General features: G+C 36.7%; 2 protein-coding genes and 1 pseudogene across 2 annotated transcripts; all 3 read right to left on the reverse strand.

The window, feature by feature from the left end:
• Nucleotides 1-1,781: 1,781 nt before the first annotated feature.
• LOC18588355 (UDP-glycosyltransferase 91C1 pseudogene) lies at nt 1,782-3,547 on the reverse strand (annotated as a pseudogene).
• Nucleotides 3,548-11,035: 7,488 nt separating this feature from the next.
• On the reverse strand, nt 11,036-14,045 carry RPS2 (NB-ARC domain-containing disease resistance protein). The gene has a single exon (XM_018126578.2). It carries the CDS (start codon nt 13,872-13,874, stop codon nt 11,184-11,186), a length of 2,691 nt encoding a protein of 896 aa, XP_017982067.2. The 5' UTR covers nt 13,875-14,045; the 3' UTR covers nt 11,036-11,183.
• A 1,167-nt stretch (nt 14,046-15,212) lies between these two features.
• Nucleotides 15,213-20,318, reverse strand: LUT2 (Lycopene beta/epsilon cyclase protein). Its single transcript, XM_018128326.2, has 11 exons — nt 19,757-20,318; nt 19,035-19,206; nt 18,743-18,878; nt 18,544-18,654; nt 18,350-18,452; nt 17,739-17,882; nt 17,547-17,654; nt 16,618-16,714; nt 16,410-16,538; nt 15,812-15,944; nt 15,213-15,547 (listed from the first exon to the last, which is right to left on the reverse strand). Exons 1-11 carry the CDS (start codon nt 20,048-20,050, stop codon nt 15,382-15,384), a joined length of 1,593 nt encoding a protein of 530 aa, XP_017983815.2. The 5' UTR covers nt 20,051-20,318; the 3' UTR covers nt 15,213-15,381.

A 20,318-nucleotide genomic window follows, 5' to 3' on the forward strand; every position in this document is an offset into this window, starting at 1 on the left:
CATTCATATTTTCCAAGTCTCCATACATTCAACAAAAAGATGGTTACAAGTTTCCATACCCAAATTACACAACACACAAAGCAAAGAACTATTCAATGGAATCCCTCTTTTGACTAACTCTTCCTTCACCCCTATCTTACCCAAAAGCATTTGCCACACAAAAACCTCCACTTTCAAAAAGGCTAATTTTGCCCACACAAATATCCAAATCCCATTCGTAGAATCCATGGAAGACAAAGCATACTTACAAAAAGATTTAGATGTGTATTTTCCACTAGGCTCCCTTTTCCAAACCCCTCATCTTTGAAATCCTTGCTAAATTACTGTTCTTGGAGCATACCTTGCAGTTGCGCCTATTGTTCAACCTCTCAATCAAATAATTGTCTCCTAGTCTCCACTTTCCACTTGTAGACCCCGTCCACCCAATTCCCAAATTCAGTAACCTTACCATACTTATTCACAACTAACGCAAATAACCTTGGGAAAGAAATTGTAAGAGTGACTCCTTCGATCTAGTCGTCCTGCCAAAAACATAAATTCTCGTCGTTACCTTCAATGAAATCGAAATTAGACTGGACTTACAAAAAATACTTGTTAGAAGGGAAATGGGGCTAACTATTCTTTTCCACAAAGTAGACACTCTTTTATTAACACTCGTGCTTGGCATGAGATCTAAAGGATCGCTTCCGGTTTTCTCGACAAGAACCTCTCTCCATAAACTATCCTTCTTTCTCCCTTACCTCTATAACCATTTATTAAGCAGAGCTTGATTTTTCACTTCCAAATCGATCATACCAATTCCTCCACACTCTTTGTAATTGCACACTTGATCCCACCGAACATAGTGAATTTTCTTTTACCTTCCTCACCCTCTCATAGAAATCTCTTTTGCACTCTTTCCAATTCATTCTTCACTCGAACTGGAATTTGGAACATCGACCTATAAAAAATAAGAAGACTGGCTAAAACAGATCTCAACAAGGTGACTCTCCCACCCGATGAAAACGTCTTAGCTTTCCATCTAGCGAGTTTCACCTTCACTCTATCCAACACTGACCCCTAAAGTTTTAAAAAATTATGATTCACCCCCAAAGATAACCCAAGATAAATAACTAGGATTTTTCCAACTTGACAACTAATTCTCCTTGCCCATCTCGCAATCCTTTTTTGCTCAACTCCAATTCCAATCATTTGACTTTTATAAAAATTAATTTTCAATCTCGACACATCTTGAAAGCATCTCAATATTCTCCTTAATGCCCTAAAACTCTCCAAGTTAGGATCTAAGGAGAAAATAGTATGATAGGCATATTGTAAGTAGAAAAGCAATAACCTTGATATAGAAAAGCCAATTGTGAAGCTTTGAGATCGTCTGCTATTCTGGTACTCCCTGATTGGAGTCCGTCATTTGCATGGGGTCCCTCATTGGGGTCCAGCCATGTCAAATCCCACCGCAAGCATCTTTCTTGCAAAACTAAAAATGAACTTTATCTTCCATCAGTTCAATGTTCTGTTTTCTATTTTGAACCTTTGGTTTTTTTATCACTTATATTTCAAATTTATTTTTTGTAATAGCAATTTTATATAAAAAATTTAAACATTGAGTACTAACATATATTAAAATCAATATTTAAAAAAAAATTCATGAAGATAAAGGAAAAAGATAAAAAGAATTGATGTTTTCGTATTTACGATAATTCATTGAAAGCCGGTGGGGACGAGAACGACGTTGGTGTCGGCCAACTTTCGACATGACATCTCATGTGATACTTAGCTTTAACTTTTATAGGAAAAGTTTTGTTCTTATCATTAAAAACCATGAACGGCATATATACACATAAAAGAAAATCATTTGTCATAAAATGAAAATTCCCATAATAATACCCTGAGAATGACAACATTTGGCATCTTCAGCAGTTTGGAGAAGGAATATATCATGATCATAAGCATAGACGGTGTCGCCTACAGGTCAAACCTCAAAGTCAGAAGGTGGAAATTCTTCGATGGACCGAGTGAACTCGTTCAAGTACTTGTTACTCAGCTCTACACTGCTAAAAATCTCCTTCACTGCGTATGCATTTGCTCTGAGTGGCTCCCCCTCGGGATCCACCATGACTCGCTTAATAGACTTAGCCACCGAGTCACTTGTGAATGATCCATCAAGATCGTTTCTTTCTATTTCCAACCCAAACTTTTTGCCATGCATCAACCTAGCAACCAACCCAAGATCCGAACTTGCACCGGGAAATAATATCAAAGGCAGACCAAACCCGAGTGCCTCAATAACTGAACTCCAACCGCAGTGAGTCAAGAAACCACCAACTGAGGAGTGAGCCAAGACCCTGAGTTGAGGTGCCCAGCCCCGTAAAACCAAGCCCCGACCAGAAACTCGTTCTTCGAACCCGGATGGGAGTATGTCCTGCACCAACTGTCCTTCAACGAAAGGGCGGTTTCTGACCGCCCATATAAATGGCAGCCCGGATTTCTCTATCCCAAATGCCAACTCGTGCATGAACTCTTGACTCAAACTCACCTCACTACCCAGTGCAACATAAAAAACTGACTTGTCTCGTCTGGTATCAAGCCATGTCTTCATTGCTTCCCAATTCTCATTTTCTTTATCTTCGTTACTTGGCAATGATGGCGGCAATAATCCAAGCGGAATAATAGGTTTCTGGTGAATCTTACTAAGCACACGAAGCGCGTCAGCTTCGACCTCATAGCAGCTCCTCAAAGCCACAATTTTGCAACTTAAAAGCAATGTTCCGACCCGTTCAAAATCGGACACAGAGTCCATACACTCCTGGTGACCAACCATTTCATGGAGCTTAAAAGCTAGGTTGTTAGGATAATCCAGCCACACTGGTGCCATCGTGAAGTCTTCTGGTCGTTGTCTACGTCCACTGAGCAGCTCCGATGGAGGGCCAAAGAAAGCGATCGACGAAGCAGAAAGTATACTGATGAAAACTAAGTTGATGCCGCGTTGAGTCGCCACAGGCGGTAACCAGTAAGGGGCAAAATCGTGGATAATCCATTTGACTTGTGATGACTTTTTGAGGAACTCAGTCAACTGAGTTTCGAGTTTGTCATATGCTTTCTTGAGGTAAGGGACTTGGTGAATGGGTAAATCGGAGGTGGACTCAGCTCCTGGTGGCAGGCCATAAACGTGAGGCAAGGGAAGTTGTATAAAGCTTATGTTGGAGCAGAGATCTGGAGGAAGCTTCGGGAGGCGGCTGATGTTTTTAGGAGTGGAGATGTAGTATATTTTGTGACCCTTTTGAGCTAAGAACTTGGAGACTTGAAGAAATGGCATGATGTGGCCATAAGCTAACCATGGGAACATTACTATATGAAGCTGTTTTTGGCTGCCATCCATAACTGGAAAATCAGACTGCTATTAAGTATTTAGAGATTTTTCTTCTGTTTTTTGGTATTTCCTTGCAATTCTCCTAGAGACTAGAGAGACCATGAAGATGAACAGCCTAGAGAGAGAGAGAGAGAGAGTTGCTGGCCCTTCAATTATCATAAATTATCGAGAACAGTAGTATTTTTGTTTGAAATAATTAAGTTGGCTGTTTTCCACCACTTAATTATAGGCAGAGGTAGACACTGATCCTTGGGCCAGTTGAGCGCCGTCTACATGTTTTTTGTCAGTCAAAATAAAGCGAGTTTTATTATTAATATTAAAAAATTGATACGATTACAATATTCCAATATACTTGAGGTATGCATACAATTAGAGAAATAAGAACATATTGAAGATAATATCTCGTCCAAAACTTTCTACCAACAAGTATATTAGAAACAAGAAACATTGTATACTACTACGAGACATAAAACATTTTAGAACGATTTATATTAAATATAACTAAAAAAATTAAACAAGGGTCGAAAGTGGCCTCCACAAAAGAACAAAGTGCACAAATCAGCACAAAAGCAGAAAAACGAAAATGCCAAACTCAAGAAACAGAGAATCAACAGCAGAGGAGAAGGAAAATACCAAAAAAAAAAAAAACCATTAAAATGCGGACCACCAAAGGAAAAACCCAAGAATTAGATCCCAGATCATGAGGGAGAGGACGTCACGAGATGGTCAGGCAGCACGTTCTCAGATAGAGGAAAAAAAAATATAACTAAAAAATTCAAAAGTGAAAGAAATTAAACATTCATTAAATAACGTAAATTAATAATTTTACTCATCCTACTAAATATAAAAAAGGGAAATGTAACTTTCCTTGCCCTCCTCGTTTTTCCTCACCATTTTCACTTTCCTTCCTATTAAATATTTAGTGTTAAAGTTGCCATGATCTTGCTTTTCAAAGGGAAAAACAGAAAAGTTGCCATGATCTTACCCAACAAATAATTCTTGCCTATCTTTCCCGGTCCTTTTCGACACAGTAGGAGAGGACAAGTTACTCATTTTTCATTGGGTCCACGATGCATGGCCCATCTACTACACGTTAAGGTAAGTTGCTTTTCTTACTCCATCTATCTATACAAGCGTATCTATGCACCAACAGAAGTTATTGTACAGGCCAAATCAGAGCAACGAAGCAGATAATCACATCTTATATTTGGGATATTACAAATATTACTGTTTCTTTTTCTGTATATTTATTTATTTTTTTATTTGTAATCATTGCATGATGTCTTAAATTTTATATGTTATAAATGATAAAAAAAAAACAAACAATACTATGTAATTTGAAAAAAAAGTGGGTTGGCTAACTATGCCACACCCACCCAAGTCTAGTGGGTGCTCTATGACTAATAAAATATATGATCGACATAATTTGTGGAACCGAATAGGGTTGACTCCCTTTTGCCAACCTTCTATAAAAAAAATAATATGTAATTTTCATGCTAAGAGAGAGATATTTTTTAATAATCAAGTAATCAATTTTTGTCAAAAGATTGTACCTGAGTATTTAACTTATTAGTTAGCATATAATCTTTCTACTTAAAAAAATATAATTCAAATCTTTTTTTTCTCAATTATAAAAAAAAATTACCAAAAAGCTAAATTGAAATGCAAGAATCCCAATTATAAATTGCAGCTATTATTGCATATATCTACCAAATGATTAAACTTTAGAACAAGTTAAAAACTTGTCAATGCACCGATCGAGTGGACTGGTCTAGGTGCTAGCATTCAACTCTGCAATCTACATTGCCCAAAATCTTACCACCAACCATGACTCGCCTAATGGACTGAGCCACCTACTAAATTGTTTCAATCTTCAATATTCTATCCCAAGCCCCTTGCCATGCAACAAACTAGCAACCAACCCAAGATCAGAAGAAATTGCTCCAGAAACCCCACAAGACCAAGCCCGCCGCGAAACTCGTTCTTCCGACCCAACAGCCCTTGAACTAATGGGTAGTTCTTCACCAATGACCACCCACATAAAGCGTAACCCGGATTTGCTCTAGAAGCATACACAGACTCATCTCACTGCCTAATTCTCAACTCTTTACTACATAGCAAGCCATGTCTTCAATGCTTCCCAGTTCTCATCTCTTTTGCCTTCATTACTTGGCATGAGCGGTGCAGCAACCCTACTGGTTTCTGGTAAAGTTTAATTAGTGAGCAAAATGAAAGGGCTCATCTTCTAACTCGGAGCAGCTCCTTAATTAGAGTCGCAAAGTTACAGCTTTTTCAAGTGCTAGCTGTTCCGAAACGATGAAAATCGGATACGTCCGGCTCCATGCACTCCATCTCGATCCATGTGACTCACTATTGCAACGAGCTTAAAAGCTACGTTACTCGGATAATCTATCCACTCAGGTACCACTAGTAAACGAAGTCTTTATTCTACACGTACGCAGCGAGCGGCCACCACGCGATGGAGAGCCGTCAAAAGCCAGCGTCGAAGCGCTAAATATGCCAATGAAGATTGAGTTGATGCCGAGCCGAGTCAAGATTGTGGGTAATTCAATATATAGGTAGTAAGGTTTTGACATTTGAGGAAATAAACAATATAAATGATTTTAAGGTACATATACATGAATGTGTTTATTAAACTTCAAATTAATTATCTCATGAGAAATCAAGAGTTTCTTTTACGTAGCTATATTTTGATTTTAATTCTATCATGATAATCTTTTTAAAAGTGTACTAATGAACTTGCTTAATTTTGTAATAATTTAACTAATAATTAACTTGATTTATATTACATTAATTATAAAACTTTGTTTCTCTTTTCTTTTTCAAAAACTGATGATGTTTTATATCTTATGTACTGAATTAATTATATATAGTAAATCATTTAATCAAGAAAAAAAATATATTGAATATCACAAAGAAGATTAATTTCTACAAAATTAATTTACCGTAGCTTAACTTATTGATCTCCTTTTTAATTAAGCAAGTAAACAAATACAGCTACGGATGCCATCCTACTTACTTATATAGCTTATTGACTCATGAGATATATATGATCCTCTTTTATTTTATTTTATTTTTCATAAATTACATCATATGGTAAGCTAATTTTGATCTTAAACTAAAATTTGACTTAACAGTTATTACTTCAATTTAGGAAGGTTAAAAATTAAGGTTCAAAATGTATTAATTTTGGCTTTCAACTTCTTTACAAAACAAAAAAAAAGATATTAAAACTGTTAGTAATAATAATTTTTGTTGCATATTTAGACAAGCCAATTATGAACACAACAGTTTAAACTCTTAACTCTAGTCCTTAAAAAAGGATAAGAGCAACATATATTATATATTCAGATTTATAAAAGGAAAATTGAAAAGGAAGATCAGGGCTCAGTGTTCATGGAGAAAAGGCAATCTCTAATGGAACATCAGCAGACCCACAGATTAGGGAGAGATTCTTAGCAACTAATTAACAGTACTAATTATGAGATGTACATGAAGAAATAGTATTTTTTTAGGGTTATTGCTTATTCATATTGCTAAGGTGCTAACTGCTTAGACACTTTAATTAAAAACATATAAATGATGTGGAAAACCCAAATTTTAATTAGGTTTAAAGGATTTTTCAAGATCTGAACACTGATTTTAACCAATAGAAGAGTTACTGATTGGAAATTGATTACTTGCACATCAGACAGAAACCCCATAAACTAGCATGTGTCAGCTTTAGTTGTACGGGTTTGGTTGTGGGATGGATTTTGTGATCAATCTTTCAAATGAACTTCAAATTCTAAGCTTCACCGTCCCACCTTTTAAAATTGACTCTGCATAAAAGGAAAAAGAGGGGAGAAAATGAAGGAAAACAAGGAAAGGACATACTCCACTGAATGTAGAGTTAGTGATGTGTGCTTTGCATAGTTGTATATACACAGGAACCTTGTTAAACCATGAAGCAGGTCATACTTATCAAAATCAAAGATTTTGATTGTCAGGAATTATGAAAATGGAAGAACGATTTTCTTTTATTTTGAAAAAAAAAATTCAAATCTAACTCTTTTGACAAGGAAGAACACTTTATCTAGCAGTGATTGAGTAATGGTTTGAACCTAGAAGTTAACCAACAAGTCGATGTGCACTTAAAAGTAACAATTGACAAACTTTAATTCAGATTACTAGCTACAAAAGATATATAGTGGGGGAGAGAAAGAGGCGGGTGACGGAAGGAGAGCAAGCACATAAAGTTTCAAGCATGAGGCACTCATGCAAGAAAGAACCCTGTGTGCTCACTCTCTTCTGTCACCTTCCTGACAGACCTGGTCAAGTATTCGCACGACGACAATTGCTCTTATCTCGTTGCCCAATCCTGCTTCATCCTAAGGCTCTAGGTTACTATTGCAAGAGCAAAGAGATCTGTGTTTCCTTGAGTGAAGATATGATGAGAGGTTGCAGCGCTCTTATAGAAGGTGAGAATTGGTGGTGATGACATCACAGATGAGAATATCTATGAGGTTTAATCCTTCCATAACACATGATTAGCCCTCATTGGCTCCTCCTGCTTCTTTAATCTCTAAAGGAACAATGAACAAAGAAAAACCCTTCAATCCAACTGTCTAAATTTTTCCTTTCCCTTTCTTATGTTTGTTTATCTATTTATTTTTGCTTTCTTTTTCTTAGTTTCTACAGTTAGGGTCTTGCTGGTGCCAAACAAAGAATATATATATATATATATTAATTAATGTCTTGACTGTCATCTGGAAACTTTATAAATTGCAAAAAAGAAAAGGTATACTTTTTCAATGGAAATTAAGGTGAAGGCCGGCAGCCGTGGGAAATTAAGCATGCAGGACGGCAGAGAGGGCGCGAGTCATCTCCTTCAGTAGCATCACTTTTAAATTCTAGCCATGCATGTTTTTATACCGTCCATTTTGTTTAACATACAGAAGCTATACTGTACAAATTTGATTTGTTCCATCTGTTTCAGATAGTATAATCGTTCCATGTGGCAGGCTGCAATGGTATGTTTGGAGATACGTATCCCAATTCAAGCACAATTTAGTGCATTATAGACTCAAATTCTAATTAATTAATTACCATAGTAATCAATAATATTCCTTTTTATCTTTTTTGTTAATTAACTTATCGCTTTGCAACCCAGTAATCAATTGGGCATGTTAAGTACATGTCAATAAGAGTATCCCTTTGTTGAATTGAGTAACCAATAAAAATTTGACGGGCATTGGTTATTATTGATTATTTGTTGAAACAACAGATTAAGGAATATGGTTTGAGTAATGGCTGTCTTTGTTGAGTCTAAAGAAGAATAATGGTAAGATTAAAAATTTTCCATCCCCCTACAAAGGGTATCAACCAATGTGAGCTTGACAAAAATCTAAGAAATCATATAAATATAATATTTTGAGCTTAGCATAAAGTATATATGCTTTATGTTGTTTAAATAAAATTCTGGGTACTAAGAACCACTGAATTTGCTAATCATGCCAATTGATAAACAAAAGCAGGGCTGCTGGGGGTGACATTAGGCCTTTACCACATTCTCTTTCAAAGCGCCATTCTTGCTATTATCTTTAATTATATATATATATATATATATGATGCTCATGAAAGCAATTCTTTGGATTGGATTAATTAAAGGCTAAAGATAAGCGTTTTTCAAGCATTGTAGAATCTTAAAATTTGCTCATAACCACAATGCCCAACACAATCTTGAGTGAGAAGTTGAGGAAGAGATCACTTCTTTTAAGTGTTAGATTCTGTCAAAATTATGTTATTTTAATATAAAATTATAATCTTTTTTTAATATATATAAAATCTTAACTTATTTAATGTTATCTCAATTTTATTGACATTGAATAGTAAAAAAAACAATTTTCACTGACATTGGTATTTACAGATTAAATTTTTTTATTATTTAAAATTCATATAAGTTGATGATTATATTAAAAAAATTAAGATAAAATACTTCCACCTTTTAAGTTTTAATTGAAATTTCAAATGGGTCAATTAGTTTTTGAAATAAACACTTTATTCTAAAAAAATCTTCTGTTGGACACATAGGTCTAGCAATTAGTCAATCATTATTGTTTCCGTTAGTTTGATGACGTGATAATGTTCAAAGAATAATTTTATTTTTATTAATTTTAAAAATTACTATTATATAATTTTTATTAATTTAAAAAACAAATCATTGGTGCTCTCCTCTCTTGGGAAGCTGAGAGCACTGATCGATGCTCCTTGAATTTTTTTATTTTTTAAAAAAATTATATAATAATAATTTTTTAAATTAATAAAAAATATTTTAATCTTTTTATATTTTCTGTTAATAGTTTTTACACTTTTAGGATAGAGTGATCATTTTGAAATTAATGAACCTATTTGACATTTTGATTAAAATTTAAGAGGTGGGGTATTTTACTTAAAAAAAAATTAAGATCTTTTTAAATGATCTAATTTAGATTAGACTTTTTTTATACCACAATTCCAAACAAAAAGATTCTGATTTTCAAATACTGATGTCTGATAATGTGAAAAAAGGGCTGGAAACCTAGGTGGCATCCCATAATTTGCATGTAATCTTGCCTAAATTCCATCAGTGATGGCTCTCTTTCCAGCACTGATCAATTGCTATGTCTTAAGTTACCACGGCCTCAAGGACATCTCGGATTCCAATCCACTAGCCATTGAGTGGTAAAACTTTGTCCTTTTGGGACATATCCCGACAAAATTGGAACAATATCATTTGTCATGTGATGGATTCTAGAATAGCATTGGGAAGGCGAGATTGCTCAATGGGGCATCAATCAAACTTAAGGAGCCAAGAACAGTTCAATTTGTTTGTTCCGATTACCTCAAGAGTCAAGCCTTTCTACCTTTCCTGTCTTGAGTTGAGATGCCCATCAAAAGGTGTTTAAATTGGATTAAGTTAATCCAAACGCTGAAAAGCATCTACAAAGCTTGCAAGATTCTCGGAGTTGTGGGCTGAAAAGCTAATAATAAATGTCATCCCTCATCACCATCTTGAGTGGAAAGGGAACAACTCTTCAAAGTCTTGAGTTCTCTTGAATTTGTACCCCTCAATTCTTCCTTTCTTTATTATTAAATTTAACATTGGGCATATTTAGGGAGTACAACATGGAGCCCGGGGGCTTACTGTGGGCTTTTGACATGTGGCAGATGTCTTAGAGGGTACAAAAGAGGCTTTGGTTTTTTCATTTCTGCCATTCTGTCTGGACAGAATGTCCCCTCCAAGGATGCAGTTGAAGACCAGCATTTTGCCACCTACATACCAGCCATCATCTGCTGAGATTCGTTGTCATACAATTCATATTCCTTCAATTTCAGGGTGCTAGAAAGAGGCTATATTAGATATGGGAAACTGTCATACTCATAATTTTGTTAAAGATGTAATCTAATTGTGACTCTAATTAATTTAAATTCAATGACTGTTAGCCTGAAGCATTTGAACTTTTACATTTTCTTTTTCTATATTACTTTTAACTCATTTAGTATGAAGCATTCAATTTTGTCTCAAATCTGTTTGTTGAACCTCAGTGCTGATTGTTTTGAGTATGACAGAGAACTTTAATTATGATATTAATCCTACTTTTGATCCTGAGGAGTCCTCCAGCCATATATTTAGAAATTGAGAGTTTCTAATTAAGACAATATATATCTACAAAAGAAAATGAAGGAAAAGGAAGACCTGGTTATAGTGGTTGAAAATCAAAGTTCCATTTTCATGGAAGCATGACATACCAAATATCACGAAGTATATGCTCATTCAATTTGATGTGAAGTCGGTAAGGAAAGCATATTTGGTGTTGGGTTCATCCCACTCCAATCCATCCCACCAGTCCTTAGCACAGTACACTGTTGGCAGGTTTGAGGAATTATGGTTTCTGATTGGTAGTTTCTTCAGCTGTGGGCAATCAATCACGGCAATGCTCTTCAAGCAGGGGAAAGCCAATGCCCATGGAGTGATACTCCTCAATTCAGGTAGGTCACGGATGGATATAGTTTTAAGCCTTGAAAATGCCTGTGAGTCAGGCTCTAGTTTCTCTTCTCCACTTACCAACTCTTCCATTTCCTTGCAGTAGAACAAGTAAATTACTTCTAACCTTGGAAGTAACAATACCCATGAAACATTCTTCAGTCTATGGCAATACCAGATATTCAACAAGCGCAGATTTTGCAGGCTTACTTTTCTCACTGGGGTTTTCCACACTGAAGTTACGTTGGGTAGGCCTTGCAAGGCTAGAACCTCCAGGTTAGGCAGCCACGTTTCTCGATCCTCGGCATCCACTACCAAGTAATTTAAGTCATAGCAGTTTCTGATGCTAAGTCTTCTCAACGTTTTACCATAACCGGAAGCTGAAGACAATTCTAATTGTGGTAAACCTTCGCACTCTTTTATGTGTAAATATTGTATACATCTAACTAAATTTCTCAGACCAGAGAGCCTGTTCAGGGAGGTTATTGTGGAAATGGTTAAACCAAGGATGCGGAGGTGTCTCAAGGTCTCCAATTCCTCAAATCCGACTTCAGCTTCGCCCTCAACATTCTGAACTTCCCAACTGTAACTGTAATACAAATTCAAGACCGCCAAATCTGCAAGTCCAGATATAGCCTCACGTGGAACTGTTCGAAGAGAGTATGTGCGCAAGAGATTCAAGTGGTTCAGCTTTGTTAAACTTCCTAGCTCTTTAGGCAATGTGGTTATTTTTGTAGCTGCTAAATTAAGATGACGCAACTCTACTAATTGATTGATGCTCACTGGGATCTTTCTGATGCTTGTAAATGACAAATCCAGGACTCTAAGAGCAGACATTGATTGAAAAAAGTCAGCTGATATGCGATTCAGACCATTGTTCCACTGAAGCAGCAGAGTCAACAGATTCGGACACTTGTGTATTTCTTTTAGTACAGTGATTCCATTGTCTAACAAGGAAATCCTCTCTGCTCCTTCCCAGTTTTTAACTCCAGGCGCTTCAGTAAGGCCCGAGCTTGCCTCTATCAAAAACTTTCCCTTGTTTAGTCCAGATTCAGATGCTATCCATAAGGCAAAACTTCGGATAACATCATTCATCTTTACTTGGGTTTCTTCTTCGCCGGTTTCCAATAAGCAGGCTACTTTTAGGGACCCAATTGCAGCATACCCTTTATTATGGGCATTACTGTCATAAGAACTGTCAAGGAATCCTTCCCCAATCCAGTACTCTACAAGCTGTTCTTTCTCAATGGAATAGCTTTCAGGGAATAGAGCACAATACAAAAGGCACGTTTTTGTTGTTTCATTCTCCAAATTGTCATAGCTAAATCTTAGGAGGGTAAATACATCTTCCATACCTCGAAGTTCAGATGGAGATTTGTTGAGTAATTCAATTGCATACTTCCATTCTTCTTCAGTCTCCTTATTCGCCATGGCTCTCCCCACTGTGATCAAGGCAAGTGGTAAACCTCCACATTTTCTGACAATGGTCTCAGCGTAATTTCTAATAGGTGGTGACTCTAAAATCTCCATTCTGCCGACCTTCTCACAGAATAATTGCCATGATTTCTCCTCGTCCAAGAATTCTACTTTGAGCTTCCGATGTGCATCCATGTCAGTACACACGTCCATGGAACGTGTTGTAAATATCAGCTTGCATTTATTTTCCTCATTAGGAAGAGGAATTCCAATATCCCCGAGATCAATTCTTTCCCAAATATCATCCAGCAATAGGAGGAATCTCTTCTTTTTCAAAACATTGTAAATCTTTGAAGTTCGTAGTTCACTGGCTTCAGTTTCTTCCCAGGGCAATCCTAACCTTGCCACAATGGCCTGTTGGATCTTACTCACTACAAATTCCTTAGTGACCAAGACCCATATAACTACATCATAATTGTAAGCTCGGCCGAGAAATGCATTATTGACGGTCTTCAGAAGGGTTGTTTTCCCTACTCCACCTATTCCATATAATGCCATAATTCCCACTTTATCCTCCTCAAGAAACTCCCAGACCTTGTCTAACATCAGGCTGATGCCAACAGCTGGCCTACATGGTTTCTCCTCAACAGGAGCAGGATGCGGCTCTGTCACTAGTTTCTCAAAAGCTCCTTTCCGCTTCAGTTCACTTATCTCCTTCAGCTTCTCTATAATCTCCTTGCTCAGATTGTATTTTGAACAGCAAGTTGCATTTAAGCACCCCAAGCCATGCCTACTCTGTCCAAGATTCTCTATAATGGAGGTAGCTTCAGCTTCAATAACTTCTACTCTTGCCAGCCACCTCTGGATTTCATTTGTACGTCTTGATCCGTCCAGTTCAGCTCGCTCAACCCGTGACCTTAAGTCATCTCTCTGGTCCTTGAGTTCATCTACTTCAGTTGTGAACGACTGTATCCTTCTGTCCAAATGGATAACGTTGCTTATCCGCGGAGCCATAGCTGTGCATAACCTGTCAACTATGCTGATCAGAGGGGAAATGAAATCCATGGATAAAAACCTTAATGTGCTTGAGCAGAGACTCAAGTGTTATGCCAAAACTGCTAATAGTTGCTTTCTGAATCAAAAATTCAAGTAAACCCGAGTGCCTGTAGGGTCGAGACCCAACCTTTGATTAAGAATAATCAATTCAATGAAATTTCCATACCCGCCAGTGGTATTGAAATGATTGATCACCAGCCTGTGTCTTAAAGTCTAGAAGTCAAAGCCGCCAGAGTTGAAACCTTCAAACTGAATGGCTGATAGTTGGCCAATGTCACGGATCTGGCATTTATCTGGAAGCGTATATTGCCGCCAGTGGTATTTAAGAAATTTCCCAGCGCAAGTTCTTAGTCATTTCGTCTCCACATGGGCAGTTGACCCAAAACGGTTTGGTGTAGACAACTATGATACATGGTGGGGGGCATGTATCTGGATCAATTCCCTTGGAAGAGTCAGAAAACAGAAAAATACAATATCAAAGCTCCTGAAATAGCTTCCAATGCACAGTCTGCAATTTTTTTTGGCAATTGTAGGATGCAAGAGCGGATGCATCAGATGCCGAAACAGAACTTACTCTGTAACTCCACAAGCTTTCTTTAGTTCTGATTTTTGTCCAGAAAATTTCTTTTGTACGCAATGCCCTCCTCAAAACTAAATAACAGAATGATAGATCCTAGTGTAATTCGAGTATAGTGGCATCGTTTGACCTTTTTATGATGGACATCTCAATTATCAAACTGCAGATTTCATGAACTGATAACACAATCTCTAAAATAAATAAATAAATAAAGACAAAACTACAACCTGCATCCAACCTGGCCGTATCAGTAATTCTCACTAACACACTTTAAATAAAGGGCAAACTGATTTTACAAGCTGATCCTTTATTCTATGTTTTTAGCTTCCACTGAGTGCAAATGGAACCTCCAGGCGGACCAGGCCCCTTTCATGTTAGGTAATTTATTCAACCCACTAAAATTGTTTAGTATAATGTTGGCAGGAGAACATCTTGTCAAGACAAAATCTATGGACAAGTTTGACCGAGTGAAAATATCAGCGTAATTGCCATCAAATGTAAAGACTTTTTTTTTTTTTTTTGAAAGTTAGAATCATTTCATTGACTAAACATCGAATGTAAAGACTTAAGTTAACATCCAAGCATAAACTCCCACTCCATCTTTTCGGTCGGTCGAAGTTTGCTACTGAATGAGGAGGGAAATTGTGAACAAGCCATGAGAAAATGAAAACTGATCAGATGCTAAAGACAAAATACACTTGAAAATAATTGCAACTCGAGTTTATTTGCTCAACAAAAAAGTACATAATATTAATATATATGCACTAACATTTTGGAAGAAAAATGCTACCATTGTATTTAACAAAAGAAGATATACATGCAAATGTACAAATATACAAATGCCTACTTATTTTCGCGGTGGATAGGCTCCTAATAATATTTGCTTGAATGGCAATTCCAAATTGAACCAAACAAGGGAAGAAATGCAAAAGATACCACCTATAGTGTAATATATGTTCTTATCATAGTTGCTCCGGTTGGATCTGAGAGTAGGTGCCTGACAAGGCACATTCTCAGATCATTTGGTGCAATAACAAACATATAGAAGGCAAACAGAACAAGATCGGCTGAGGAAAGATTAGAACCAAGAAATCCTTGCCACATCCTGCAATAAAATATATCCATTAAGTAATTTTAAGCTGAGGCAACTCAGGCTAGTCAAACATTTATTTGTTTAAAATATTATTAAAAACAAAAAAAAAAATCTATTAATATAGGTTTGTTTGTTATGAATGAAGTTATGTTTCTCTATCCAAAGTTTGAAAACTGAAGATTTGGGTGAGCTTGTGCAGAGCAAACAGTTAGATCTCTAGATTTTCTTAATAAATAAACACCAACAGATGGTAAATATTGAATACTTAAATCATACCAACTCGGCAAACGGAAGAATGTGTTGAAGAATGTTCTAATGCCATCAATATCTAGTTGCAATATAAGTGCTAGCCCAAAGAGAAAGAATGCCCTCTGCCGTTTCCTTTCTTGTGGCCAAAGAGTTTTCCAAGCTGAAACAAATTAAAATAACACAACATCAGAAGGCAAATACCACACATTAGGTTCTTAAAAAATTACATAAAGCACCATCGCATCACACATCACAATGAATATCCCAGTACCCTCAAGAACAATTCAGCAAGTAGAAACACACCAGCCAAGCAAGAGACAAATGACGCATCATAAAGACAACATCCACCAAGGATGCCAATTAACACATCATATTTATGAAGAGAAATTAATAATATTAGTAAACCAGAATATGCATAATGCTCTTGAATAATACCACTGAAATATCTAGAACACATATATAAACATATAAATACATGCATATGCAGCATATCATTTATATGGAAAACTAATATTTCATTGCTATTACGGTGGTCTTGCTTAAGATGAAAGATCTTATTTATATTTACAAACCATTAAAACAAAAGTGAAGTTCAGAGGCGAAGCGGATAAATAGCATGGCATACCCTGCATTGAGATATTCCCATTATTTCTTTCGCTGGTACGCATGCCCTTAGAATGATCCTTCTTCAGGATATTTGCAATTACAGAAGCATAATTTGGAGCCTCTGACAATGATCTGACGACTGAATAACCTGTTTAAGAAGGTTTAGGTAGGCACTATCAAGTCCAAATTACTCAAGGAAACATCAATTAACCCAATTCTATTCTCACCAGTAGCTGGATGCACCATGCTTGCGGCAGCACCAAATGCAAGGTTCTTCTGCTCTGTGTTTGGTAAGGAACCACCAACTGGAATATAAGACCACTCCTGCATAAGATTGAAAGGTTTCAGAACTAATATTTAGTATCCAAGAAATGCCATCTTGCTAACAAAAATTTGGTATCATCTGCAGAAACACATGGAAGTTCTTGAGGCAGTTGGAAAACAGGAATGTCAGGAATGAATAGAGATACACCACTCATTGAGAAGAGGAGATATAGACGGGCATTAATTTTATGTAAGCCAGGATTAAGAACAGTGAGCTTTGCACTCCATCATTGACCACAATTATGAACAGAAGCCAACTCAATTGTAAATTATGTGCTACCATGATAGAAAGTTGAATACTGAATTCGGTGTGCTATTTTGATACGCTGTGTTCTCAGATTTTGTACTATTATAGTTGGAAGGTGAAATTCTGAATTTGAGGTGCTGTCTCAGATTATTTATAATCATACATGAGGAAATAGTAAAAAACGTAACTCATGGAGAAAAGGTGTCATTTGACTATGAAACCTAAAAAATAGCATATGTTGGGGATAAATTGAGAATTTAAACAAGTTCCATTTTGTAAACCCTTCAGTGAAAAAAAAAAAGGAAATTCATAAAACAAACAATAATTATCATGCTAGAAGGCTGAAGGCCTGCTATTCACGTAGATGGTAATTGAGAAGTTAAAAGTTGACAGTATTCATTTGAAGTGGGTTCATCTAATCAATTAATATGAAAACAGTCAATAGCTTATAAAATGGCAAGGAGATGATTGACATGAAGCCCTGTTTTGGAGCTGAGCAACAATCAAAAACATTACTTATCCATTACAGTGGAATGTGTTGAGCATTCCATCGATCTGATATCATAATTTGGTTACGCAGATTACCTCTTCATAAACTTTTAAAATCGTGATTCCCATGGTCTCTAACCTTGACATGAGCTTCTTCTTTAATAAATCAAAAGGCATGGCATCTTTTGAAGCCAAACAAGTTTCCTGCAGTGCAACTTTCTAAATCATTTTACATGTTATCATGAAATATAATATGAGCAATAACAAAATTAATCGCATGGTGCAAACCTCAAAGAAAACTCTTGTTGATGATAGGGGCATGGCATAAAGAAATGTTGGATATTGGGCTTCTGAACAAGGAACTTCTTGTTTAGCATAGTCTCTGTAATCCATGAAAACCATCAGGCTAGGATCATAAGGATTGTTCTCCACCTGGCATAATAAGATGAAACTAGTAGAGTTATAACAAGTGTCAAACAAGTATAGAAAATTTTTTCTCCCATCACTGCCACATAAAGGGTAATTTTAGGAGGATAAACTTACACACCCCACACCCCCCCCCCCCCCCCCCCCCCCCCCCCCCCCCGAAAAAAAAAAAAAAAAGAGCATAAGCATCCTATATAATTGATATAATTGATGAAAGGAAAAAGAAACTGCTTCTGTTTCTAATTATATTGTTTCTGATGGTCAAAAAATTAGACAATCCACTGCTTCACTATTATAATAAGAACAGAAAAGCCATATCAAAAAAGGCACCACATAGAGCTTGTTAAAATCAACTCAGCACGGGAAGGCCATGCTCCAGTAAAATTAAGATATTTTCTACAGCAGTCAACAATTGAAGCTGTATGATAAATTGGTAATTTGAAGTAGCATATTCGCATATCATACATTCCTACCTCAACCTCAACACCATAGGCTGTTTGCACAGAGACCCTTGGACCCCCTACCTCATACTGCAACAGTTTACCTGAAGCTGCTCCTGAAGCAACAGTAACAAGCCTATAATAATACATTAGGCGCTTGAAAGGAGCTGTGATAATAAAAGGTCAAAATTCAGGAATGGCAGTAGGGGAAAAAGAGATTACCCTACCTGCAAGGAACAACACGATTGTGTTCACAGGCTACAAGATTATGACCATCAGTAGCTTCAATAATTGTTTCAACCTTTGAGCTAAGATACATTACACCTGACTCGACACACCTAGGGAAATTAATACAAATTATAATGATGGTAGGGTATCCAGAAGAAGCAATGACCGTAAACATTATTGGCAAGGAGCTGTGATTACCTCCTCAACAACTCCTCATGGAGCAAGTGTCGACTAACGCGTCCATAAGCACGACCAATCATAATGGGCTTATCATCATCAAGGTACACTATTGTATCCCGCCAAACATGCTCAATACACCCTTCAAGTCCCAGATCTGGAAATGACATCAGATTAACTTACATGTTATCAAGGTGCATAAAAAATAAGAATTCTTATACGAAGAACTTATAAATATATAAATCAAATTGTAGAAATGCTGAATAATTGCTTGAAATGGGTCTTCAATAATAAAAGAAAAATGAACTGATACCTTTAAATTCATCTTCCCAGACTCCATAATTATTAGTGAAAGGAAGATCAGGGCCAATTAGTCCAACATTTAAACCCAACTTAGCTGACTCCGCAGCAAGAGCAAGGCCAGCTGGACCACAACCAATAACCACCAGGTCCAGTACGTTATCTCCGATTGATATCGGCGGTAACTGCAAAAAAGCATATATATTACCTGAAACGAACTCAAAACAAAACTCCTGTAAACAGTAAACCCACTACAAGAAAGCAATACTTTCTTTTCTAGTTTCTAATTAGGGGAAATTCTAAGAAAAATAATTTACTTACACATTCTAAAATCTTCCTTAAAGTAACAGAAAGTATTTACAATTTGCTATGCATATTAAGCCTACTCTTCAAGCAGTAACAGACAAGAAACCAAACTAAGATTGCTCATTCCTTCCGATTTCCCACCAAAATTCAAGGCTAATTGGCTTAGGCAAACTACTATTAACCAAACGCACGCGACTTCCACGTGTCATAATTGTTAAAACTATTTTACAATCTTGATGTCGCCACTTAAAAACGCAATCCAAAAAAGGCGGTAATTTCTAGTGGCTCAAAAGCCACAACTTTAACCACCAGTAGGGCCTCCATTCAACCCCGGTAAAAGAAAATTTCCGTATCTCCTAATTTTCGTTTCCATCAAATGAAAATCAAACTCGTCAAAAAAGAAAAAAAGAGAAAAGAAAAGTTGAAAACCTTATCCGCTAATTTTGACTGTTTATCCATTTCCTTGTTCTGTTGCATTTGAACGAAGACAAGTTCAGAGCCACCCGCTTTTATGAAATCTTCTTCGTCAGCGAAATCTTCCTTAACCGCCACGCAACTCTCGCTCCCTCTTCCACTAGCTCTCACCTTGAACGAAATAAACCGATGATTCTTGGAAAGCACCGTTTTTGTCCTCATCAGGTTTCCCCTCCGTGACCTCCACGCGGCGCACGTAGAAACCGCCATTGCCGCGAAGTACCGAGCTCCAACACACTCCATTATCATCACCTTTCAAACAACCAAAAAACTGAGAATAAAAGCGTGCAAGAAAGCTCTCACTTCTTCACGTCATTGCTATTTCTAAATGCAACGAAGTGCAGATTTTGAGAATAAAAGTGGCTTATGTTTTTCCTTCCTTTTCTTCGTTTCTTCGTCTTTAATAAAACTGGAAGCGTTTCATTTTTTCTTCCTCGGTTTCTACAGATTGTGTTGAGTGTTTGTCAGTCGGGAGACTATTCAGGAAGCTCAGGAGATAGGGAAGGAGTTTGTCTGG

This window comes from Theobroma cacao, chromosome 9 (assembly GCF_053813885.1).
Source record: "Theobroma cacao isolate CCN51 chromosome 9, ASM5381388v1, whole genome shotgun sequence".
Classification (NCBI taxonomy): Eukaryota; Viridiplantae; Streptophyta; class Magnoliopsida; order Malvales; family Malvaceae; genus Theobroma; species Theobroma cacao.